This window comes from Thamnophis sirtalis, unplaced genomic scaffold (genome assembly GCF_051295495.1).
Source record: "Thamnophis sirtalis isolate CommonGarterSnake01/CBP01778 unplaced genomic scaffold, rThaSir2_p1.2 scaffold_4, whole genome shotgun sequence".
Classification (NCBI taxonomy): Eukaryota; Metazoa; Chordata; class Lepidosauria; order Squamata; family Natricidae; genus Thamnophis; species Thamnophis sirtalis.
Window position 1 is genome coordinate 37,580,869 of NW_028261384.1, and position 26,427 is coordinate 37,607,295.

A 26,427-nucleotide genomic window follows, 5' to 3' on the forward strand; every position below is an offset into this window, starting at 1 on the left:
TAGGCCTTTGTTTTTAGTGCCATTACAATTTCTGTCACTAAACAGAAGGTTGTAAGTTAAGGACTATCTGTATGTTACCAGAAGGAATGGGAAAATGTACTATATTAAGTAAACATTGGAGTTTAATAGTTCATTAAATCAAGGTATATTCTAAAATTAAAGACTTGCATAAAATAGGACATGCTCAAGAAATTTTTTTTTTTTAGATTAAACCAAAGAACACACAGAACAATGATTTTAGGAAAACCGGTTTCACAAAAATACAACTCATGTTAAACTTATATAAAGTTTCTAATGTAAAATTGATGCCCTTTGGTATGTTTACTTCTATTTGATCTGTAGCTAATTACATGTTTTCTGGATCATATTTTATTTTAGTTAAAGCTGCCATGGGAAAAATATTTTTAAGCAGACAAGGACATTTTTTCATAGTATAATAAAATTATTTTATACAATATCTCATTTTAAACATTCTTCTGTGAAGGCTTTCTAGTACACATCTACATTCTAAAAATAAACCATGTATTTTACTGAAGAATATACTATCCTCTTTTGGACTGGTATACGCAGATATTTACTCTCAATAATTTTTTAAAACTGCTGTAGTTTATATGTAGAAATGTAGGTGTGAATTGTTTATGCCAACCATTTTCGACATGGGATTTTTTTGGTTGTGCTGTTTGAACTTGCATTCCAAATTATGGGGAGGAGAACCAAGTTGGAAAAGCTTGCTACCCACATAGCTTTTCTCCACTTTAACTTGGAATCTGCTAGGCTTTGTCACCCATTATCTTGGAGGGAGATCAGATGATCTGCAATTCTTGCAGAGATTATGGAGGCCCCAACTGAAGTAGAGCCAGCTTTCAGCGGGGACAGCCCATGTTATGCAGATATTGTGTCTTACCACTCGCGGGGGGTGGACGGCAAAGATCCCCCTGCGAACTATTTCCGCCGCGCCTATATTTCTGGCGCTTCATTTACAAAGAGGCAAATTCGCCTCAGAAGGCCCCTTAAGGGCTACTCCCGAAGGTAGGCAGCCGTGTGCCAAGGCGGCCCGGAGATCCTCCTGTGGCACCAAGGGAAACTCCGCTACCCGCTTTTATCCCCCCCCCCCCTCGGTCGCTTCAGGCTGCTTGCTTTCCTCCGCCTGGTTTCCGATCCCGGCGAGTCTCCGGCTCCTTTCCGCTGCTCAAGCCACAGAGGCCACCTCGGTGGGCTGTGGGCCGGACCCGCGAGGGAGGAAAGGACTGGCGGGTTAACCGGGTGGCTGCTGACCAGGAGCCCGCGGCATATTGCCGCCACAGTCCAGGAAGACAAGCAGAGATCGGCGGTGGGAGGAGAAAACACGAAACGTAACTAGGCCCTCTGGCTCCTCGAAGAACGCCGCTGCTGACGACAGCGGCGAGGCGAGCTTTGCAGAGGGGAAGGGAGGTTTCGCTTCCAGCCGTGGCAGCCGCCTAGGTCCCTTTGCTCCTGACGAGAAGGGGAGGGGAGAGCCAATCGGTCCGCCGGTCGGCAGCGGCAGCCGCCTCCGCACCTGTTTCGGAGACCCCGCCCTGCGGCTGCCCAGAGGCACCCGCCCGCTCGAAGGAGGAAGAGGAGGAGGGGGGCGACCACGACAACAACGGGGGAGTGGGTGCTGCCGGCGCCGAGCACCTGGCTCTGCAGCCGCCACCCCCCTCCAACCCCCGCTCCTCGTCTCTCGCCTTCCTTAGTCGGCCGCCCCTCAGGGGACTCCGTGTGGCGGGAAGAGCGGGGGCTCTGCGTGGCGAATAAGGAACCACACGCAAGGGCCGGGTCAAGCAGCGGGTGGAGCCGGGGCTCGCTTCGGCGAAAAAGCCCCCTTCAAAGCCGTCGCTGCCTGGCGCGGTGCCCGGAGCTTTCTTTCCCTTTGCTTTTCCCGTTTGTAGCCAGGAGTGAAAACTCAAAACTCTGTGCCGAAAACCCCGGTTGGCCGAAGAGGAGCTGTGGCTTGGGCGGCAGGATGAATCCCAATGTCACCTACGCCAGCCGCAAGCGGCGGAAACCCGTGCAGAAGATGTAAGGGGAATGTTTTGTCTGGGCGCTGAAGGAAGGAAGTCTTCGGGAGGGGGAGGGGGAGGGGGACGGGCGCGATGTTTGGCGTGTCTTCGCTGCGCATCTGGGCTCCGGCCTCTCCCCTCCTTTTATGAAGTGACACCTCTGACCCATTGCGGTGTCCATTGAAATGCGCGGTGTCTTTCTCCTGGCCTCTTTGGCAGTTCTTTCCTGACTTGCAGCTTTGTCTTTTACTTTATTTCTCTGCCTCTTTTACGTGTTTTTAAGGGGACCAGAGGAATTCAGGGTTGCAGGCCTCATTCCTACTCCCCTCTTTAAAAAGCAACAGAAACCCTTTCTAAAAGTAAGACCTTTACAAGCCGCAAAGGGTTTTCGGTGGCCTGAATAAGAGCTTTGCGCAATCTCTGCTCATCTCCTCCTCCTCCCCCCTCCCCCAGTCGCTTCTAGTAACTCCTGGGATGTTTGTAAATAATTAGTGAGCGACTGTTTTCGGGCTGTATAAAAAGTTTTCTTTCAAGTCAATGGAACATTGATGAATATTTTTTTTAAGAAAGCAATAGTGAGGCCTGGGTATTGCTATTTAGATTTATACTGTAAAAGGTAGTATTTTAAACATGCCCAGAGGCTTTCTTAAAAGTAGACAGACTTAGAATACTTTGGTGTTGGATACAGATTGCTAGATTGGGGATACCTACAGTTCAAGCCTCAATTCAGTGCCCTGATTTTATGTGGCTCTGTTAAAACCAGATGACTGATTAAGGTCAGAAGAAGCCTGACAAGTGGAAAAGGATGAAGTCATATGTTCTTAAATCATTTGGCTCAGTTTCCTAATCAAGAATTTGAGATATTTTAAATAATTACTGAAATTTTAAATAATTTTAAATAATTACTGAAAGTAACTTTTTACTAAAGTTAGCTGTGGGCCCTGATTGTTGTTATCTAATAGGTTGCAGAAATGCAGAATGCTCTTGGGCCACAGTTTGGTATATAAGTGTAGAAAGCCAGTTTGTGCAGGCTGTAATTTGTAACTATACTGCTGGATTTATCTCTGGTTTAAGGATTTAATATTCACTCCAGATCAGAATATTTTCATTTATGCATTTTTTTAAATTTTATTCTTCTACTTTTAAAATATTGAAGAGCAAATATAAGTGCAGGTGGTCCTCAACTTATGACCACAATTGAACTCAGAATTTATGTTCAAAACTCAAGTTTGAGTTTTGACCCATTTTATGACTTTTCTTGCCACATTTGTTAAGTGAATCACTACTGTTGTTAAATTAGTAGTAGGGTTGTTAAGTGACTATGGCTTCTCCATTGACTTTGTTTGACAGAAGGTCGCTAAAGGTAATCACATAACCCCGGGACACTTGAACCATTATAAATATGAACCAGTTGTCAAGCATCCAAATGTAAATCACGTGACTTTGGGGATGCTGTAATGGTCATAAGTGAAAAATGGTCATGTCACTTTTTTCAGTATTTTTGTAACTTTGAACAGTGACTAAATGAACAGTTGAAAATTGAGGACTACCTGTATAGTGATGGACATTTTATATTTGCATATGGTCATCTATTGAAATCAGAATGAAAGAAGGGTAATACAGGTAGGCCTTGGGTTACAACAGTTCATTGAGTTTCATCAACTATTCTATATGGATGTTCTTTGGTACTTAACTCAACCTTTTGAAAAGCTCTGGATGTTAGCTAGTTCTGTTTCTTCTATCTAATAATATAGGTAGTTCTCGAATTACAACTGTTTGTTTAGTGACTGTTCAAAGTTACAATGACACTGAAAAAAGGTTAATGATCATTTTTCACACGAATGTTTCAACATCCCTAGGGTCACATGATCAAAATTCAGCCTTTTGACAACTGACTCATGATGGTTGCAGGGTTCCTGGGTCATGGGATCACCTTTTGCAACCTTTTGACAAGGAAGGTCAATGGGGGAGTCCAGATTCATTTAACAACTCTGTTATTAACAACTGCAGTGATTCAGTTAAATCTATTTTTTTTAAAAATATCTGTTTTAGCATCTCCAAAACCTTTATTGGTAGGGGGGGGGACTCTCCTAGCAACTGCTTGGATAGGTTCATGCAGTTTTCTTGATAGGATTTCAGTAGTGGTTATTGCCTACTTCTACGGCTGAAAGAGAGTGATTAGGCCAAGGTCTCCTAGACAAAATTAGAACTCAGTTTCCTAATTACAAGTAGTCCTCAACTTACAAGAGTTGTGACCGTTCAAAGTTACATCGGTCCTGTAATGATCATTTTTCAAAGTTACCATGTTTGCAGCATCCCTATGATTGATCATGTGGACGCTTAGAAACTGGTTCATATTTATGACCATTGCAGTGTCTTTGGGTCATGTGATCATCTTTTCTGACTTTCTGATAAACAGAATCAATGGGGAAGCCAGATTCACTGAACAACCAGATGACTAAGTTATCAACTTATCAATTCACTTAACAATTGTGACAAGAAAGGTCATAAAATGGAGCAAAACTCACTTAACAAGTATCTCACTTAACAGATATTTTGGTTTTAATTGTGGGCGTAAGTCAAGGACTGGGTGTACTAGTCTGCATTAATCACTACATATTGGATCGCTATGCAATATTTGCATCAGGTTTTAAGAAATTTCATTTTATGAAATCAGATTTAATCTAGGTATTCATATCAGGAAAGTGTATTGAAAAACCACTTAAGGCAGAATTAGTTAACTAACATTCATTTCTATATAATTATATATAAAAAGATTGTGGCATTGGGAATTTTAAAAAAAATGTCAGTGAAGGTGTAAATTCTTTAAAAAATACTTCGATTAGTAAAATTAACTATTGTTACTTGATTTTAGTTTGAGTGCTAAGATTATTTTCATTTAACTTAAAATAATCTTAACACTCGACCTTAAATCTAAATCATGTAATGCATGAATTTTATTTTCATAATTTGGTCATCTGATAATATCAGATATGACAACTCTTTTTGGCTTTATTAAAATACCAACGCTGATGAAATATTCATAAGCATAACTGCATTGAGTCTACAGATATTTCCCAAAGAATGCCATGAAAGATTATTGGTAGTCCTTGTCTTACAACAATTCGTTTAATAACATTTTGAAGTTATAAGGGCACTGAAAAAATACAAAACTCAGTCCTTGCATTTAGACTACAGCATTGTCTCCATGGTCATATGATCACAATTGGGCAATAACACGATTGTTAAGTGAATCTGGTTTCTCCATTGACTGCTTGTCAGAAGATCGCAGAATCATGTGACTCCAGGACACTATAATTGTTATAAATGCGAGTCAGTTGTGAAGCTTCTGAATGTAAATCAATTGACCATGGGGATGCTGCAATGGTCATAAGTGTGAAAAATAGCAATAGCAATACCACTTAGACTTATATACCATTACACGTGTATCGCAACCTTCTTCACAGAGTCCACATATTGCCCCCAACCATCTGAGTTCTCATTTTACCAACCTCATAAGAATAGAAGGCTGAGTCAACCTTAAACCTGGTGAGACTCTGCAAATTAGCCTACAATACTGTATTCTAACCACTGTGCCAGCACGGTCATAAGTCAGTTTTTTCAGTGGCATTGTAACGGACACTAAATGAACTGTTATAAGTCAAGGACTACCTGTACAAATTTCTAATAGTAGTTGACATATCAGCAGATGGGCCAGGCTCTGTGTTTCTCCACAATCAAATAGCATGTTGTTATCCGCTAAGGAGCCTCCATTTGTGCATATTGGTTTTACAGTTAGACATTCCAGCTTTCAACCTGATCAGTGTCCCCCAGAACAAGGCAGGTCAGGTCCTTCAGCCATATCCTCCTTTAATGTTATTCCTTGGTCATAGTCTCCTTCCTCCATCTTTTAATAATGTTTTGTTCTTGTGTACCCTGAAGACTGTTCATTTTTGCCATAAAGCTGTTCCTAGGTCTATGGGGCATTTTTGCATTCAGAGGATGTCAAGAATCATTCTCTTGCTTAATTCTCTTGCTGTCGGTTGGTATTTTTTGAGTCAGTTAGGTCTAGTTTTTATAGCATCAGACTAGAAACGGAGACCATGAGTTCTAGACCTGTCTTAACCATGAAAGCTGGGTGACTTTGGCCTAGTCTCACCCTCTCATCTTAAAAGTTTGCTGTTCTGGAAGAAATGGGAGGAGGAATGAATATTAAGTATGTTCATTGCCTTGAGGTATTTATAAAAATAAGGAGGATATAAATAAATAAATTCTCAAAGGGGTAATATTAATACACTGACACCAAATGTTTATCATAGTGCAATTGTCCTCTGTAGTGCAAAAATCCATAGGTTATTTATTTTTCACATTCAGAATAGTTTGATCACTATATTCCATGTGCGACTTGGCAGTATGATAGTGTATGTGCTTCTAAAGTAGCCTTAAGAGATGAGATACCAGTATATCATATACTGGTTTCTAGCTTTATATAAAAGTAGTACACACCCTTAAAATGAATGTTCCCAGAGTTTATTTTAGAGGTGACAGTTGTTTGTTATGCAATTTTACTATTAAGCAATATGGTTCGTTCTGTAAATAATAATGGACTCACTGGTATTCAACTAGATTTTAAAATGTTAACTTGTTCAAATATTTTCTAGCATAACATAGCTATCTTAAAATAATTCCTAGAACATTGTCTTTTTTGCTAGCTATTCAGTTTTTCATACGACAACATCCCGAAAGGAATAAGATGCTTACAGCCAAGCCAAACAAATAGGTATTTCAATACTTTAATATTAGAAAACTGATTTTGACATAAGGCCATTCAATGAACTCTTTTCTGTTCTTAAAATTAAAAATTAAAATTGACAGGAACAGGTTCTGATTTTATTAGCATATAGATCAATAGATGCCATCAGGCCATATAAACATGCTAACAATTCAAAAGAGGGGATAACTGATTTTCTCTCCCTTTCCTGCAAACAATATTCCTTATGTATTCTTAAGCTATTAAAATGGATGTTGGGATTGTTTTTGAAGCACCTAGAAGTTTTATGCAATACCCTGCCCCCAACTGCAAAAAAGTACATTACAAAATAACTAAAGAAAAGTAGAAAGTTATGTGTTACAAATATAAATATAAATTCCTAGTTTAATTTTTGTGTTTACTTGAACTGAAATTTAGCTGTATATTTTAAAATATTTAGTAGTCTAAATTAGATAGCTCAGCAAACTGGAATCTTATAAAAATTTACTTTAAGTGTCACTGAATAGACTTCAAGGTATACAATATACAATATGTGTGTGTAAAATTTTACAAGAAAACATTTTGAATTATGATGCCTAAGTAAAAAAAAAATCTTCTCACTATTACTGGAATAGTAGAGTATGTTTACCGAGGGAGAGCTGATGCAGTCTTGTCTGCTTCTTTTTCTGTTTTTTTAATCTGTCTTAAGTATAATACGTAACAAACAAAGTAGCCCATACAGAAATCAGAGTTAAGTAATATGTAATAGCTTACTATACACATAAGGGACACTGTGGCTTAGTGGCTAAGATGCTGAGCTTGTTGATCAGATGGTCGGCAGTTCAACAGTTTGAATCCCTAGCACCGCGTAACGGGGTGAGCTCCCGTTACTTGTCCCAGCTTCTGCCAACCTAGCAATTCAAAAGCAAGTAAAAAATGCAAGTAGAAAAATAGGAACCACTTTGGTGGGAAGGTAACAGCACTCTATGTGCCTTTGGCATTTAGTCATGCTAGCCACATGACCACAGAGAAGTCTTCATAAGTGCTGGCTTTTCGGCTTAGAAACGAAGATGAGCATTGCCCCTAGAGTCAGAAATGCATACATGTGTGGGGGAATCTTTACCTTTACTATACATATCTTAACTAGGCTGCTTTGTTTCTTTACTAGAATATTGATCCAATGGAATAATTGAGAAAAATCATAAAGCTTCTAGGCTTGTATGTTTTGTGCTACTGCTAAGGATATGAAGTACAGTTTGAGCTTACCAGGACTTCCTTTTGTACATTTTCTTTGAATATGTCGTCGTCTTCTTCGTCTTCTTCTCCTCCTCTTCCTCCTCCTCCTCCTCCTCCTCCTATTTCTTCTCTATATTATTTTTATATTTATTTTATTTCTCTCTCCCCCCCCTCTCTCTCTCACACACACAGAAAAAATAATAGAAGTGAGTACACTTCACATTTTGTAAATAAGGATCTCTTTTCATGTGACAACACTGAAGAAATGTGGCTACTTAGCTACAATGTAACATAGTGAGTATACAGCTTCTATAACAGTGCAAATGTGCTGTCTCCCAAAATAATGCAATACACAGCCATTAATGTCTAAATTGTTGGCAAGATATACCTAAATATTTACAAAATGTGAGGGGGTGTACTCACTTCTGTGATATACTGTGTATGTATGTATGTACGTATGTAGGTATGCATGCGTATGTATGTATGTATGTATGTATGTATGTATGTATGTATGTATGTATGTATGTAAGTAAGTATATGTTTTTGCTGGTCTTGTTGTATTCGGGTCTTTTCCGAATACAACAAGTAAGATTGAGATTGTCTTGGCAATGTTTCAGCGAGGTCTCATTTGCCATCTTCAGGCTGGGTTTTGGGCTTAAAATGTGATCGGAGCCGTGTCTTTCTATAAATCTTGGGGTGTGTGTGTGTGGAGTGCTGGCTTTGTTTCAGTAAGTGGAATGATTGATTGTGTGGTTGTATCATGATTGGTAGATTGCTGATTGGTGCTGGCTGTGTGTCTATTGTTGTTTTGTGTTATAATGGCCTGGGTGGTGGGTGGGTCTTGTTTGTTGACTAGGGCTGGTTTCCAGATGTTTGATAGGTGTTTATTCATGTTTATTCATATTGTGGGGGTGTTTCTCTATTTCAATAGCTTCCATAATTATTCTCTTGTTGAAGTGTAACCTGGTTCCTTCATAATTAATTTCATGTCCTGTAGCTTTAAGGTGCTGGAAAAGGGAGCAAGTTTTATCTTTTTTTCTTACTGCGTTCTTGTGTTCTGCGATGCGTGCATTTATTCTCCTGTTCGTTTGTTCTATGTATGTTGCAGGGCAGATTTTGCATGGTATTTCATAGACTCCTTGGTTTTCTAGCTGGATTTTGTCTTTGGGGTTTCTTAAGATGTTGGCTATTTTTTGGTCAGTGTTGAAGGCTGTCTTGATATTGTGTTTGTGGAGAATTTTGCTGATTTTATCTGTGGTGCCTTTGATGTAAGGGAGGAGGGCGATGCCGTTGTCCTGTTCTGTGTCTTGGTTTTGGGGGCGAGTCTCTCTTTGTATTTGGTTGGTAATTGTTTTTCTTTGGAATCCGTTGGAGATTACGGTAATACGTTTGTGAGACTGTGAACTTCAGTTTTAAGGTGGTCTTTGTAGGCTAGGCGTTTGGTTCTGGAGATGAGGGTCTTGGCTACAGAGTTGATCTGTGCAGGGTGGTGATGGGATTGTACGTTTAAGTAGCAATTGGTGTGTGTTTTTTTCTGATAGATGGTGTGTCCTAGGGAGCCATTGAGTTTTTTGTAGATTAGGACATCCAGAAAGGGAAGTTAATTGTTTGCTTCTATTTCCATGGTGAATTGTATTTTGGGCTGTAGGCTGTTGAGATGTGTGAGGAAGTTGTCCAGTTTTTCTTTCCCATGTGGCCAAATCACGAAAGTGTCATCAACATATCTAAGCCAGAGTTTGGGTTTGTATTCAGATTTAATCTAAGGCGTTAGTTTCAAAATGTTCCATGTATAAGTTTGCGATGACGAGTGAGAGGGTTGATCCCATGGATCCTCCTCCTATCTGTTTGTATCTTTGTCCATTATGGATGAAGTATGTGTTGGTTAGGCAGTGGTTGGTCAGGTCCAGGATATGTTTAAGGGGGTTGTGTTTGTTCTGGATAGCTGTCAAGGCTTCTTTTATAGGCACTTGGGTGAAGAGGGATATGATATCGAAACTCACGAGTAGGTCGCTGGGTTGTAGGTTTTGTTTCTTTATTGTTTCTATGGAGTAAGTTTTGTACGTGTGAGGTGATGTATTCTGCGTAGGATTGGAGTTGTTTGCCGAGGAATTTGGAAAGATTCTGTAGAGGTGAGCCTATGGAGCTGACAGGGTCTGAGTGGTGTTCCTTCTTTGTGTATCTTGGGGAGACCATAGAGTTTGGGGCATCTGGAAGATTTCTCTCTGGGGATGATTCTTTGCTGGATCTCTTCACTGATGGGAGAGGCTTTTATTTTGGATTTGGTGGTTTTTCCAGGTAGGTGGTGGAGTCTGTGTTTAGAAGTTTGTTATATATATATATATATATGTGTATGTATGTATGTATGTATGTATGTATGTATGTATGTATGTATGTATGTTCCAGCATAACTCTGGAGCGCTTCAAGCAGTTTCAACAAAATTTGGTACACAGATGAAACAAATGGAAACAAATACATGGAGTGAATGTGTGTAAGACACTCATGGTGTGTGTGTGTCTGTGCATTCTAGCATATCTCTGGAATGCCTGGCCCATTAAAGAGAGTGAGTGCAGTGTCCTTGAGCTGCAAATGTTTGTGATGTCATGGGAGGGAGAAGGGAGAGCCCTGACCATTAAGGACAGTGAATGTGGCGTCCTGGAGTGGCAATTGTTTGTGATGTCAGGCAACACTGGGTTATCAGCTAGTAGACTATAAATCAGTGGTGGGTTTCAAAATTTTTTACTACCGGTTCTGTGGGCATGGCTTAATTTGTGGGTGTGGCTTGATAGTCATGTGACTGGGTAGGAGTGACTTGGTGGTCATGTGACTGGACGGGAGTGGCTTGGTGGTCATGTGACTTGGTGGCCAATTTAGCCATCCATTTTACCAATTTAGCAGTCCATTAAATAATACACAGCAACCCCCTTTTCTATTCTTTTTAATAACTCATGAAGTTTTTGTCTAGATTTTTTTACTAGGAGGGAGCGGTTGGCAATGCCTGGGGATTTCTGGGAATTTCTCCTTTTTATTAAGGGTACCAAAATAACCAAGATAATATAAGATCTCCTGTTGGAATAGAGGGATGGGCTAGATGACCTCTGAGGTCCCTTCCAGCTCTGGATTGCTGGGCTGTTTCAAAACATCCTCTGAAGCTGCGTCTAGTGCCAGGTTTGTGGTCCTTCCTTCCTCTCCTTTCTCACCCTTCCTTCCTCTAGTCATCCATATCTCGTTCACTTTCCCTTTTTTCACTCTTTCTTTCTTTTTTCTTTCTTTCTTTCTCCCTTCCCTCTCTCTCCCTTCCTTCCTTCCCTCCCTCTTTCTTTCTTTCTTTCTTTCTTTCTTTCTTTCTTTCTTTCTCTTTCTTTCTTTCTTTCTTTCTTTCTTTCTTTCTTTCTTTCTCTTTGTCCTTGCCTCCTTTCTTCTTCCCTTCCCTCCCTCCCTCCCTTCCTCCCTCCCTCCCTCCCTGCCTCCTTCCTTCCTTCCTTCCTTCCTTCCTTCCTTCCTTCCTTCCTTCCTTCCTTCCTTCCCTTCTTTCTCCCTTCCTGTGAAGAACCCCAGAAGGTCTTTGGTATGAGGAGGAAAAGCCAGACATTTTGAAACTGAGAACATGCCCATTGATTATTTGGCATTGTTAGAGTCCCACTGTTGATTATCTTAGCCTTAGCAAGGATAGCTAGCAGCCCTTTCAGCAAGCTCTCAACTCAAGCTTCACGCCAGAGGTCTTCAAACTTGGCAACTTTAAGACTTCAAACTTTCAACTTTAAGACTTGTGGACTTCATCTCCCAAAATTCTCTAGCCAGCAGAGCTGAATTCTGAGAGTTAAAGTCCACAAGTCTTAAAGTTGCCAAGATTGAAGACCTCTGCTCCATGAACTTGGGGATTCCCAAACAGTAAGGATTTCTTTCTTTCTTTCTCTGTGGAAGGAGCCTCCCCACAGCCCGTTTTTGCTCCTGGGGGGCTGCAGGGAGGGTTGCTAGGCACCTAGCAGGCCTCCCTGAAGCCCCCTGTGAGCCAAAATGGGCCTGCCCCCCCTATTTTGGGCCTAGCAATTTTCCCTGAAGCCTCCTCGGAGCCATAATGGGGCTTGTGGTGACTCCTGGAAGGGGTGGGGAAGGTAAGGTTGCAAGCATGATGGGAGTAGGTGCAACAAGCTCCGGGGAGGGGGGCTAGCAATTCTTACCTGTAAGCAGAAGGTGGAGGCAGCTCAGTTGGAGTGCAGAGCAACCACCATGTGGCAGCTTAGGCAGGCAAGCCACCCGGGAAGTGAGGAATGACTGCGCGGGGCTGGTGGATGGGGTGAGTGACCGGGGAACTGGTTCGGAGGCATGACAGGCCCAAGTCACTGCTGGTTCCAGCGACCCAGGCCACTAAACCACTACCGGTTCGGCTGAACCAGTCCGAACCGGTAGGAACCCACTACTGCTATAAATGGATATTATGGGCCAAATTTGTCCTGTAGAATATGAAATAGTTTTAGGGCATATAGCATCTTTTTAACTGTTATGTTCAACTGTATATGTTTGAATGAGAAGAAAATCTGTTTCATATCTGTCTTTTGAGCTTTGCCTAAGAAATGTGTCAGCTTCTATAGTTCTAATAAACTATAAATTCTTTGGAAGGCAGTAAGACTTGCTGATAACACTGTGATCAAAGAACTATAATTGGCTTAGTAGGAGATTTGTTGTCTTCACTAACCTAGTATCTGATGACAAAGGCCTGAGAAGGTAATATGATTGGATGATACATATGTGGGTAAGGAAGTATATTTTTATTTTTCTCCTTTTTTAATTTGCTCAATCTAAATTCTGCTCCTAACTTTATTTCCCACCTGAGCTGTTGTTTTTGGTAGATTTCTTTGATATAGATTTGAAAATGTTATGTAGTTCTCCATTCCCATATTGGTGTTCATGAACATATTTAACATAGTAGTTTTAAGACAACATTCTATAACAACATAATATTTAAATGTTTACTTTGGGAAACAATCATTTAAAAAGAAAGTTAGCTTTTGGTGTTTAACTTTAGTTTTTTTTTTTTTAAAGTTATCTTCTTATTTTTTCATTAAGGGTTATATGTATGAATGCATGTGTTTGTTTGTTTGTTTGTTGTATTTTATAATCACAATTATTAAGGTTGTTTTTATTTGATTTGTCTAAAATAATGTACATTCAATTTGATTTGTCTTCTAAAAAATAAGAGTAGATTGACAAATTGTGTGAAAATTTCTGCTTACACTGTTTACTGTGAGGAAATACAGGTAATTTTCAACTTACAACAGTTCGTTGTTTGTTGTTGTAGTCACAAAGTCATGTCCAACCCATCGCCAACCCATGGACAACATTTCCCCAGGCCTTCCTGTCCTCTACCATCCCCTGGATTCCAATTAAGCTCACGCCAACTGTTTCAGTTGACTCCATCCAGCGACCTCATTCTCTGATGTCCCGTTCTTCTTTTGCCCTCAATTGTTCCCAGCATTAGGCTCTTCTCCAATGAATCCTTACTTCTCATTAAGTGGCCAAAGTATTTGAGTTTCATCTTTAGGATCTGGCCTTCTAAAGAACAGTCAGGGTTGACCTCCTCTAGGACTGATCGATGTGATCGCCTTGTAGTCCAAGAGACTCACAGGAGTCTTCTTCAGCACCATAGCTCAAAAGCCTCAGTTCTTTGGCACACAGTCTTTCTTATGGTTCAACTTTCACAGCCCTACATTGCAACTAGGAAAACCGTAGCCCTGATATACGCACTTTGTTGGCATGGTGATATCTCTGCTTTTTAGTATGCTGTACAATTCGTTTAATGACTGTCAAAGTTACTACTAGAAAAAATGACATGACAATTTTTTCACATTTATAACTGTTGCTGCATCCTAATGGTCATGTGATTTATATTCATATGTGTGACAACTGACTCACATTTATGATAATTGCAATGTCCCGGGGACCTTTTGCAACCTTCTGAAAAACAAAGTCAATGGGGAAACCAGATTCATTTAACCACTGTGTTACTAATTTAACAATTACATTGATTCAGTTAACAATTTGGCAAGAAAAGTCATAACATGGGGCAAAACTCAATAAAATTTCCCTTAGCAACATAAATTTTTTGGGGTCAATTATGGTCATAAGTAGAGGTCTACCTCTCCTTACATAACTATTACGAAAAATGCTATATGACTCAAAATTTTTGGGACAGACATGTTGTCCCTGTTTGCATCTTACATGTGCCACTATATGTTGGACTGTGTCTGAGACTTCTTTGCACAGTCTGCATCTCAGGTCTAGTGTGGTAGACCCCTGTTTCTATAAATTTGATATCTATGATCAATGCCTCAGTGCTGTCTTTTAGTCCAGCTTTTTTCAGCCACTGATAGAATTTCCCAATATCAGTCTTCTTAGATATTTGTTGATGGAGCATCCCATATATGGTGTCATTTACTGTCTCAGACATTCTCTTAGTAGCTCCTCTTTATGCACCATGTTATTGATGCATTCCTGCAGCACAGTTACTTTTGATATTCACCAGATTGCCTGTCTTCTTTCTGGTCAGTGTAAAATCTCTAGTGTTGGATTTGGGTTGGAAACTTCCATATCTTGTGAGATCTTGGGGATTTCACTTCAGCAACTTCCACATCTTCCTTTTTGGCAATTCACTACACCCGCGAGCATCTGATAATTGGCAGGCTTTTATGTATATGATATGAACCTTTTTCTAGCTCTTTGGGTCTTATTTTTTGGTGGTAATTGCTTGCTGGCTTTTTTTGTTTGCCTCCTCATTATGGTTCTAATATGACCGTGGGATACAAAGGTCCTTGTAGCTGGTCAGTATGAAGCCTGCTCTACTTCTTATCAGTTTCAACTATCATATTTTTTGGAGTATAAGATGCACCAAGGGTTTGAAGAGGCAAATAAAAAAAGGTTTTGCACTCTGCAAACCTCCCAAAAATGGCCCATTTTTTGTGAAAATGAGCTTGTTTCCTCCCCCCCCAAAAGACATGAATAATTTTTAGGGCACTTGCAGAGTGCTCCTGAGGGGTGGGGGACAAAAATGAGTAAAAATAGCCTGTTTTTTGTTCATTTCTGCCCTTCCCAGCCCCCAAGAGCTCTCTAAAAGCTTCCTACAAGCTATGCACAGCCATTTTGGTGAAGGGGCGGAGTTTCAGGAACAAAAAAGCTGTATTCAGTGTATAAGATGCACCCAGATTTTTAGCCTCTTTTTTGAGGGAAAAAGGTGCATCTTATACTCCGAAAAATACAGTACTTTCCCTATCTCCACTTTCATCTGGCCACACTTCTCCAGTCCAAAGACATCCCAATTGGAGGTGGGTTCCTACTGGTTCAGCCTGGTTCAACTGAACTGGTAGTGGTATGCCAGCTTGGGGTTGTAGAACCAGCAGTGACCCAGGCTGGCCACTCCCCCAAACCAGTTTCCCAGTCGCTACCATCGCTGACACCATCTTTTTTTGGAGTTCTGTGCATGTGCAGAATGATTTCCATTGAATTGTGTATGCGCGCAAAGCGCACGCATAAGCAAACTGGCAGTAGCACTGGCTAGAGCCTACCCCTGATCCCAATGTCGTCATTAGCTCTATGTCAGGTTGTTCCTTTCACTCATAGCATACTGCTTGTTATCCATGTAGAAGAGGTGGATGGCGGTAGTTCCACTCTTGAACTTTTATCCATGTCTAGTCTTTCTGATTATATTGCTGAGGATTCTAAACTGTTTGGAACAGCAGCAGGGACAGTCCATTACTTTAGTATATGTCACCTATGATGGTCACATATGTGACTGTCTTGAGTTGATTTCCATTGTTGTCTTTCACAATTTGATTCTTAGGAAAGTCCATAGTGCGCTGTTAACTTTGTATAGTATTCACAGACTCATATGTATGGCATTGAAATGTAATTCAGGCTATACTCAGATTGGTCTGTCTAGACCTTGAGTCTTGGATGACTGCTCTATGAACCTGAAGTTGTCCCCAATGCCCATCTGAGCTGTGCTAGTGTAATTATCCATATAGTCGTATAACACAGTGGCTATGATGCTTGATATAATTTTCTCTGTTGTGGTGAGAGAAGTTATTGGCCTGTAGTTAGATGGTGCTGTCCCTTGTGAGGGTTTTATCTAAACATCACTGTCCTTCTTTGTGTTAGTCGGAAAGGTGGGAGCCTACTCTTAGATGCTGGCTCATTTGTGCTACTCTGGGTGGGAACTTGTTACTAACAGCTGTTCATCTTTTTGCTGCTAGTATTCATGTTAATTCTTAGCCAGTAGATATAGATTATATCTGGGCCAGGTGCCGTCCAGCTCTCCATTTCTTGGCCTGTTGTTGGATGCATTGCTACTGTGCCGATGATTAGTGCCTGTTCTGGGAGATTGTTGTGGTATGCTCTCCGGGATTGGGCGGCCTATAAATCGATTTATAAAGTGCTTTGCATTGGGATAATAGTTTTTTTTCTCCTGTATTTTTCCAGGCCTATACAGTTTTTGGTATTGGTATGCTGCTATTATTATATTGCATTGGGGATACCTTGGATAGTTATTTGGGAATAGGACGTTTATCTTCTTGCCCTCTGCTTCTCTATTTCTTTAGCCTGGTAGCTGTGCTTTGAACCCTTGTTTAGCAGGCTCTTGGGCCTCAGATAGAGTCATGCCACTGTATTTTTTAAATAACTGAATGTTATCCTTAATCTTCATATCCTTCTATAGTTCCACCAGCTGACTAACTTTTGTATAAGTTGCTGAGGGGACAAGGAGCATGCTCCAGCTGCCAAACTTAATGGGACAATAGAAATAATGGAATTGTCATTGTTCAGATATACTGATCTTATGCAATGTATGGCCTTATAATAAAATGAATGTCACCCAAATTTCTTTTAACTATTTGGTACAACATTTCATTTTTACCCAATTATCAGATAAGACAGTGTTTGTTTCTTGGATTATTGCAGCCAACACAGCTCTCAGAATTTGGAAACATATTTATTATGGCCATTTTATGTATTATTTTTTGCAACAGTATTCTTGACTAAATTTCTACAGTATTTATTTTGTTATACTACAGCTAATATTGTAATCTGATTCCTATAATATTTATCATACTTTACCTATTTTGTTTTTTTGTTTCTACAATTGCTGCAGTCTTTTTGGAGCTGTAGTGAACTGTCCTATTAGTCTGCATCTTTTAAAGATCCTGAAAATACTCAATACTATTCAGAGCAGTGATGTGCAGTGAGATTTATGGCTGGTGAGGCACTGACACAAATTTTTTTAGACTTGTGGACTTCAACTCCCATAATTCCACAACCAGGCATGCTCAGTTCCGATTTAAAGTGACAGCATTTGTTTTTCTCCTTTGCGAAATAAGTTTCCTTCTTTCTTTTTCTTTTTCTTCTCCCTTCCCCTCCTTCCTCCCTCTCTCCCTCCCTCCTCCCTCTCAAACACACACACACACACACACACACACACACACACACAAAGTTGGATTGGAAGGAGGAGGCAGGAAGCCAGTCAAAGAGCCATACTGGAGCACACATACTTTCCCCCAGCCCCGGAAGAATCCAGCCCAGCTTCACTGATTACAGGTTTGAAAAGACAACGTGGCTCTGCCTGCAATCAAACTACACTTGGGGAGGGAGAGCACTTCCCTCCAGCTTTTGCCCAAAGGAGGATGAAGTTTGAATTCCTTCCCCTCCCACCCACAAGTACCTTTTCCAGCTGTTTCAGAGAGGATTTCAACTCTGCTCTTGCCTGCCATCATGGAAAGAAAAAAATGTAAAAGGAAAAAGGCAAGAGCTAAGGTCAGGCTAAGCTAGTTGCTGCCAGAGTCACCATGGATGATTCTGCTTAACTGTTTAAAAAAGCCTCTAAAAAAGCACCCTCTACAGGAGGAGGCAGGAGAATGACGTGCCTCATCTACGTCAGGAATTTTTCAGCTTTAACCCTTGCTTCACTCTGCTTGAGTGTTTTTTTAAACAGTTAAGCACTAAGCAGCGTCATCCACTGTGACTCTGGCAGCAACTAGCTCAGCCTGACCTCAGCTTTTGCCTTTTACATTTTTTTTTCTCTTCATGATGACAGTAGTGAGGGTCTGCGTCCCCTGCCTCCCCTGACTGCACGTCACTGATTCAGAGAGTAAGCTGTTTTGCAAGTTAAGTCTTTTGGAGAAATTAGTTGTAGTACTAGGGTCCTCTTTTGACTTGTGTCTGCTTCTATAAATCTAGTCTAATCGGGCTTGACTTGTTTGTGAAAATACAAGAAGCAGAGAATGTAATTAAGAGAGTTAATTCTGGTAGTATGATAGCTTCAAATAGTATTTGGTGGTAGTAGTAGTATAGCTTGAGATCATGATATTATTGAAAATAAAGCAGAAGGTTTTTCTATTTGGTAAATTCATATGCTGTTTTTAAAAGATTCTAGCAAAGAATCATAGTGAGACAATAGCTGAGAAATAAATTATTATTCTAGTTGAATTATAAAAGATCTTACAGAATTTTAGGTAGGTTCATCTCCTTGCGTTATGTATAAAAATAATAAAGGAGGAATTAAATGAACTAGCTTTTTTCACACATAATGGAAGAAATCGTAAACGAGCCATGAAATGTTGTAAAATAAGATATGCCATTTTTAGTGTCATCTTATCTAGTCACATATCCTTTAAATATTTTAGGATATTGACTCTTAAAATCAATACTCCCCAATGAACTTTGAAGGTAATATTTTTGAAAAATTTGAAAGAATGACTAGTTTTGTTTTGACTTCATGATCAGATTGAACCCTTTTATTTACAGTGAACATTCAAGGAGACCTATTTCATTGTATGATTCACTCTTTTAAAAGCCTCTTTGAAAATCTAGATATTTATTGACTCTTACAATGAAGTTTTTATAAGGATAAGGACATATAGTTATTGTAAAAGTCATTCATGATGAAATATTTAACTTCTATCTGGAACAAAATATACCTGATCTAGAAATCAGTAGATAGATGGATTAAAAGTTTCTTCAATTAAATGCATGCATTTGTGCCAACAAAATATATTTTCAATAAATTAGGAGGAATGCCAACTACTGGTTCCATGACCCAATTCGCACATTAACCTTGTTGTGTGGGTGGGTGTTTGAAAAGCACTATGTGCATATTATCTGTTTCATAAGCTATTTATGTAACTCTGTAATTCTGGGGACTCAGTTGTGCAGTTGCAAATGAAAAATATGTTACAACAACATAGAAACACATACATAACTAAGCCTGCAGTTTAAGGTTCAAAGGGTTCCAAGAGACAGTGCAACATCTGAGGAGAATAGCAACTGAGTCTGTTTGATTATACTATCTTATGTAAATATATTTTCAAGTCTTGATAAATGTATTTGTATTCTCTAGTCTAGGATTTAAATATTATAGCTCTGGTTGGATATAATAGTTACAGTAGATATAAAAAGTCTATACACCTGTGTTAAAATGCCAGATTTTTCAGTTGTAAAAAAATCAGACCAAGATTAATCACTTTAGAATTTTTTACTTATTATATAACAAATTAGTTGTGCCATTTAATTGAAAAACAAATAAAATCTTTTAGTTTAACAAAAATACAATAAAAACATGCAATAATGTGATTGAACAAGTGTTCACACCTTTAAACTACTACATTGTCAAAGCACCTTTTGATTTTATTATTTCTTTGGGTAGGAGCCTATCAGCATGGCACATATTGTCTTGGGAATCTTTGCCCACACTTCCTTGCAAAAGCACTTCAGATCTGTTGGATTGTAAGAGCATCTCCTGTTCGCAGTCCTCTTCAGGTCACCCTAAATATCTTGGTCTGGTTTATTTATATTTTTACATTTCAAAACTTTGGCATTTCAACAGACGCACGTTAGACTTTTTATATCTACTATATATGACTGTTTTTATAGTGTGTAGGTTTATAGTGTGTATGAACTATCTTGAAGTGTGTATAAACTACCTGAAGATTTATGGAAGTGTAGTAGACTAAGTAGTATATTAATATTAAGTATATTATATTAATATTAATATAGGTAGTATATTACTTATAAATGTATGTGTACTATTTGAGATCTGGTGTTGTATAGTGGGCAAGATGCTGGATTAGGAACAGAGCAACCCAGGTTGTAGTCCTTTTTTAGGCATAATCAGCTAGGCAACTTTTTACTAGTCACTGTCTAGCTGGCAATTCAAAAAACTAGATCAGCACAGCTGATTATAGTTAATTGCTGTCAAAAATAATAACGTATAACATTTTTAAAAATAAATAATAAAATAAAAAATTTAAATATGAAGTTTCTCTCTTAGTTATAGATGATGCACGCTGATAAAATAGTTGCAAGATACTATATATTTTAAACCCAGATGCATGATCACAATATCCTTCAGCTCTACCTCTGCCCTCCTTCTGCTTCATCTCTTTTTAACAGCTTAACATTCATTTTAATGGAAGAGATACCTTTGAAAACAAAAAAAAATGTTTAGGACATTCATATTTCACTAGGATCAGTAAGAAAATGTATATATTATTTTGGGATACTTCTGAATAAAACTTTTTATTGGTGAAAACACACGTATTTTAAATGTGATCTACTGTGTTCTATTATTATGGCAGAATAAAACCTTCCCCTCCTGAAGGAGTGAAGTCAAATCCATCGAAAAGGCATAGAGATCGATTGAATGCTGAGCTGGATCGTCTGGCTGGTCTTCTGCCATTCCCTCAGGATGTTATTGCCAAATTGGATAAACTGTCTGTACTTAGATTGAGCGTGAGTTACCTGAGAGCCAAAAGCTTCTTTGATGGTAAGAAATTTGAATTTGTTTTCCTAACTGACAATTTCTTAAGTTGTCTGCTTTTTTCTTCCTTTTTTTAAAAAGAATTTGATTTTTTTTTAAAAAATTAAAGTTGTGCTCTTTTTAAAAGTTATTCTCCTTTTAAGCAATATTCTTTTGGCAATTTATTAATGTGCTTTCAACATATTAGTACCCCATTTCATTTATTTGTTTGTGTGTGTGTGTGTGTGTGTGTGTGTGTGTGTGTGTGTGTGTGTATTAAAAAGGACATATTTCTTTCTGAGAGTTAGAAAGTAAATGAAAACCCTGACTGAGGAGGAGTTGTGTGTACAATGTTTGTAATTGTACTTTGTACAGTTGCAATTGTACTTTGTATCAATGTGCTATGGAATTGTGCAAGAGATTATAAAGAGTGTATATTGTCTCTCATTATCAAAGTAAACTAAATATCTATTAATAATAGGCCATTAGAAGCAGAGGTGGGTTCCTACTGGTTTGGAGCAGTTCGACTGAACCAGTAGTAACTTGGCGGCCTAGGTCACTGAAACTGGTAACAACCCAGGCCTGCCACGCCCCCGAACCGGTTCTCTCGGCAGCACCATAGGTGCCGCCATCTTGTTTTTACCTTCTGTGCATGCACAGAACAATTTTTGTTGCACTGTGCATGCGCGCATCAAGCATGCGAACCCTATGTGGCACATCCCTGAGCAAACCAGCAGTAGCTGCAGCCAGAACCCACTCCTGATTAGAAAGGCTACAGTAGAATACAATCACACTGTAGAAACAATGTTCAGAATCTGAAATAATTCTTTAGTTGATTAGATTTGAGAACCCTTTCAAGACCCACTGTAGGTTTGGGCTGGACAAGCTGTTTCTGGCCTTTGCCATCCCTAGTCTTCGCATTTCCAGGAAAACAGTCTCAGTGCATACTTTTACAAAATGTACAGAAAAGTAAGTATGGATACCTCTCAAAAACAGTCACAGAAATGAATCTATAGCTTCAATAAATATTGGTCTTGTGAGTTGAGTTACCAGTGGAATTTGTTAGAATAGATAATCTCTTGGAAACAAATCCAAGACAGAACTTGCATGCTACATTATTCGGTACTATGAGTTTTTGAATTTTTCTGGAAAAGTTAATGAGTAGAATATGCTTTAGAGTAGAGGAATGTTGAGTACTTGTAAAATACTGAGCTTTTCCCATTTTGTTAATTTTTTTCTCAGTGCTTAGGATAGTTTCTTATCAAGGATCTTTCTCTACTTACATCTCATCACTGCACATACAAAATACTCCTATTTTTTGTTTCTATGTATCCACATGATCCTTTCTCTCTGGTCACATGTGTGTGAGACATCTTAAATCAATCTTAGTTGTTCTTATGCTATGCTAAAGTGCAGTTTTTGTCCCTTGAGTTGACAGCAGTGGGTACTAGTTTCAAAATGTGTTAAAATGCCAACAGAATAGTTCAGCTTCAGTCCTTCCTCCCCTCTATTTCTCCTGCAAGGCCCCGCAGGGGGGGTGGCCTCCCCTTCTCCCCCGATCTTACCTAGAGCCTATAGGGAAAGGGTGGAGAACCTGGGAGAAGGGGGATCCTGGGACTACCTACCAGCAGCCCAACCTGCCCCCCGAGAGCCTCCATCACGGGGCCCTTCCGAGGAGGATTTAGAGGATTTAGACCAGTTGCCAGATTGCATCAGGAGGCTCATCTCTGCAGCTATATCTAGAGATATTTCCTCGGGCCGAGTCCAGAGAGACAGTTCTTCCCAAAGGGTGCCCAGACCACCGGCGGTTGCCAGGGAGAGGTCCCCCTCTTCCTCCAGAGGACACGACAATCCTAGGCCTCCTTCCCCCTCAGTGGTCAGGGTGGGTTCCATCTTGGGGGAGGTCACACACCCAGACTTGGGGTTTTCAGAGGATGAGGATTCCGTTCCCCCAGAAGCCCCAGCATTTCTGGGGCTTTTTCCTCCTCCCGCTTTCAAGCCTATGTTACACAAGGCCAAAAAGACTACTCAGATTGGCATGGGGGCTCCACCAGTCTCACAGCACAGGGATCCCAACTTGGCCATATTTGTAAATCCCAACATGGATAAAGAGGAGGTCCCGGCTTCTCCCCTTTTCCTGGAAGTAGCCCAGAATCAGTAAGTGATGCCTTAGTCCTTGTCCAATCCCAGAAGCAATAATAAGCGTTATTACAATATGGAGCAGGCCTTTTCCCAGGCTCTGCAACTTCCCACGGTAGATGCCCCGGTCACCCTTTTGGCTAACGCATCCACAGTAGCCTCTGGTGACATGGCCAACAAGCTGAAGCCAGAGGACAAGTGTGCGGAGCTTACTCTTTGTAAGAACGCTTCTGTGTGGGCCATTAAGGCGGCTGCGGCAGCATCCTATTTCAACCGCACAATGGTAATGTGGCTCCGGCAGCTACAGGGCTGCATCCGGATCCAAGATGAGCGTTTTCACCAAGACCTCACTAAGATTATTTCAGCTACCCAGTTCCCAGCGGATGCCACCCTGGATTCCGTTAAATTTGCATCCAGAGCTCTAGCCACCTCTGTGACTGTGAGGAGACTTCTTTGGCTCGATAATTGGCAAATGGACAACAAGTCCAAATGGAACCTGGTGGCGGCCCCCTTCTCCGGCCCTACCCTTTTTGGAGCCTCCCTTGATCCCATCTTTGTGGAGAACAAGGATAAAAAGAAGGTCCTACCTTCAAATTCTAAGAGGTCGGATAATTGTCCGTCTTCATACCATAGGCCTTCATCCTTCAGGCCTCCTGACCAGGACTACTGCCAGCAGCAGTACGCTCCTACAGGTATGATAGACAGAGTCAGCGGCCATTCTACCAGGATAGGAATAAGGTTCAAAGTCAGTCCAAATGGCCCTTCTGCAGGGGGAAATGACTCCAACCCGAGTCTACCCATAGGCGGCTGCCTGGCATTCTTTGCGGACCAGTGGGATCATATAACATCAGATGCCTGGATCAGGTCGACGGTCAGGGTGGGTCTCCGTCTGGAGTTCCTCTCGCCTCCCCCAACGCTCTTCAGGACTTCCCCCCCTCCAGGGACCCAGAAAGGTGCCGCCTAATGCTTCTGGCAATCCAGCATCTGCTGAAAATTCAGGCAGTCGAGCCGGTCCCTCCAGAGGAGTATGAGCTAGGCGTGTACTCAGACCTCTTTGTTGTCCGCAAGAGCTCCGGGGGATGGAGAGCGATCTTGGACTTGAAGCATCTGAATTCATTCCTGGTCTACCGGCACTTCAAGATGTCCTCTCTCAAGTCCATATTACTGAGGATCAGACAGGGTGACTTTATGGTGGCAATAGACTTAACAGAGACATACTTATACATTACAATTCAGCCAACCCACTGCAAATTCCTCAGTTTTTCCCACGGGGGTTCATTTTCAGTACAGGTCACTCCTATTTGGCCTAGCCTCTGCTCCCCGTCTGTTCACGAAAGTCCTGGTGGCGATGGCAGCTCACCTGTACTCCCAGCCAGTGAGACTCCATTGGTACCTCGACGACATGCTCGTCTTAGCCCAATCCCGAACACAGGCGAATCTGATCTGCAGATCACCATCTGGACGCTACAGTCCCTGGGGTTTTCCACCAACTTCCCCAAGAGCCGTGTCTCCCCATCAACAAAAATCCTACACTTAGGCACAGTGATAGACTCGACTTGAACCGCGGGACCGAATTTTGGGAACCGGATCACATCTCCATCACAACGGACACCAGCCTCCGGCTGGGGGGCACTAATGGAGACCAGACTTGCGCAGGGACGATGGTCAAAGTCCGACCTGCGCCAGAACATCAATTGGCTGGAGCTGAAGGCAGCCCACCTAGCCCTTCTTAACTTTCAAGACTCGATAGCCAATCAACATGTCCTCCTCCTGATGGACAATGTTGCAGCAAAAGCTCACATAAATCATCAAGGGGGGACCCATTCCAAAAGCCTGTGGCAAGAAGCTTGGAAGTTTGGTCTATAGGCGGAGAAAATTTTTGCATCCATCCTTTCAGAACACATCTCAGGCATTGCCAATCACCAAGCCAATTGGTTGAGCCGGATGACAGTGAATCATGGCAAGTGGTAGCTGGCTCCAGAGATATTTCATAGGATCTGCCTCCGTTTCGGCAATCCACTGATGGACTTGTTCGCCAGCCTGAGCAATGCTCAACTTCCCCGATTCTTCTCCCACTTTCCTGCACGCAACGCAGAGGGCACGGACACTCTCAGGAGCCCATAGCCCCATGGCCTTCTGTATGCCTTTCCTCCCCTTCCTCTCATCCAGGGAACCCTGAAAAAAATAGTGTTGGAATGGGCCCATATCATCCTGGTGGGCCCATTTTGGCTGAGGCGACCTTGTCCAACTGTACATATCCGCACCCTGGAGAATTCCCTAGGAGGAAGTCGCCCTGTGCCAGGGGGTCCTGATTCATCCGGAGCCTCAGTGGCTCCAGCTGATCGCCTGGCACTTGAGTGGTGCCTCCTGAGGGATTCTAGCCTGTCTGCCAAGGTTATCTCCAGTATTGAGGCTTCCAAGTATCCTTCTACCACTCGAATTTATAATTCGACGTGGTCGGCGTTTGTGTCCTGGTGTGGGAGGTTCCCAATCTCCCCAGCTTCTGCCTCGGTTGCCCAGGACCTCGATTTTCTACAACACAGTTGTAGAAACTGTGGCCTCTCCCATAACACCTTATGGAGGTACACTATCTTCAGTCTTAGCTGGGGAGGGTCATTGGAGGGTCACCAATCGCCATTGGTGAAACGTTTCCTCAAGGGTGCGGCTAACCTGTGCCCTTTCCCGGTACACAGGTTTCCCACGTGGGATCTCTTCCTGGTTCTTGGAGCCCTTACAGGTGCCCCTTCGAGCTGTTGAGGACCGTACACCTTAGGTTCCTGACCCTGAAGGTGATTTTTCTTGTCGCCGTCACTTCGGCTAGATGCATTTTCGAGTTGGTGCTTTGTCATCCAAGGAGGATTTGTTCCAATTCCACCAAGACAGGGTTGTCCTGAGGCTAGACCCAACCTTCCTGCCAAAGGTCAACTCCCTATTCCATAGGTTGCAGGAGGTTATCTTCCCAACTTCTGCCACTCTCCTACCCATGAGAGGTAGGTCCGCTGGCACCGCCTAGATGTCATTATCTCAGATGTACATCTTCTATCAGGCAGTCGGAGGCCCTGTTCCTGCCCTTTCAACCTAGTACGCTAGGGGCTAGGGTGTCTTCTGCCACCATAGGCAGGTGGATGCGACAGGGCATCACGGAGGCCTATCAGGCTGTTCACCAGGTTCCGCAGCAGGGCATCACCACCCACATCACCAGGAGTGCGGCTACCATGGCCGCCTGGGCTACCAGGGCTCTGCTGGAGGATATTTGTAGGCGTCCACCTGGGCCTCTCCCTCCCCCTTTATTCGTTTTGCTTCGGCGGATGCGGCCTTCGGCCGTCGGGTACTCCAACAGGTGGCGGCCCCCCTCCCCCGGAGTCAACAACCCACCCTGGGACTTAGCTTGGGTATGTCCCTGTTGTATCCCCTCCCGCCAAAACCACAGGAAAAAGAACATTGGTCCTTACCTGAATGTTTCTCTTCTGTGGTAGAGGCGGGAGGGGCTACATTCCCACCATTG

General features: G+C 41.5%; 1 protein-coding gene across 1 annotated transcript in view; it reads left to right on the top strand.

The window, feature by feature from the left end:
* Positions 1–1,178: 1,178 nt before the first annotated feature.
* Positions 1,179–26,427, top strand: part of AHR (aryl hydrocarbon receptor) — a 69,054-nt gene continuing 43,805 nt past the window's right edge. Inside the window, exons 1-2 of the mRNA XM_014076330.2 lie at positions 1,179–2,040; positions 20,623–20,810. Of these exons, the coding sequence (XP_013931805.2) occupies positions 1,985–2,040; positions 20,623–20,810 (244 nt within the window). The 5' untranslated portion in view covers positions 1,179–1,984. The remainder of the gene's footprint in view (positions 2,041–20,622; positions 20,811–26,427) is intronic.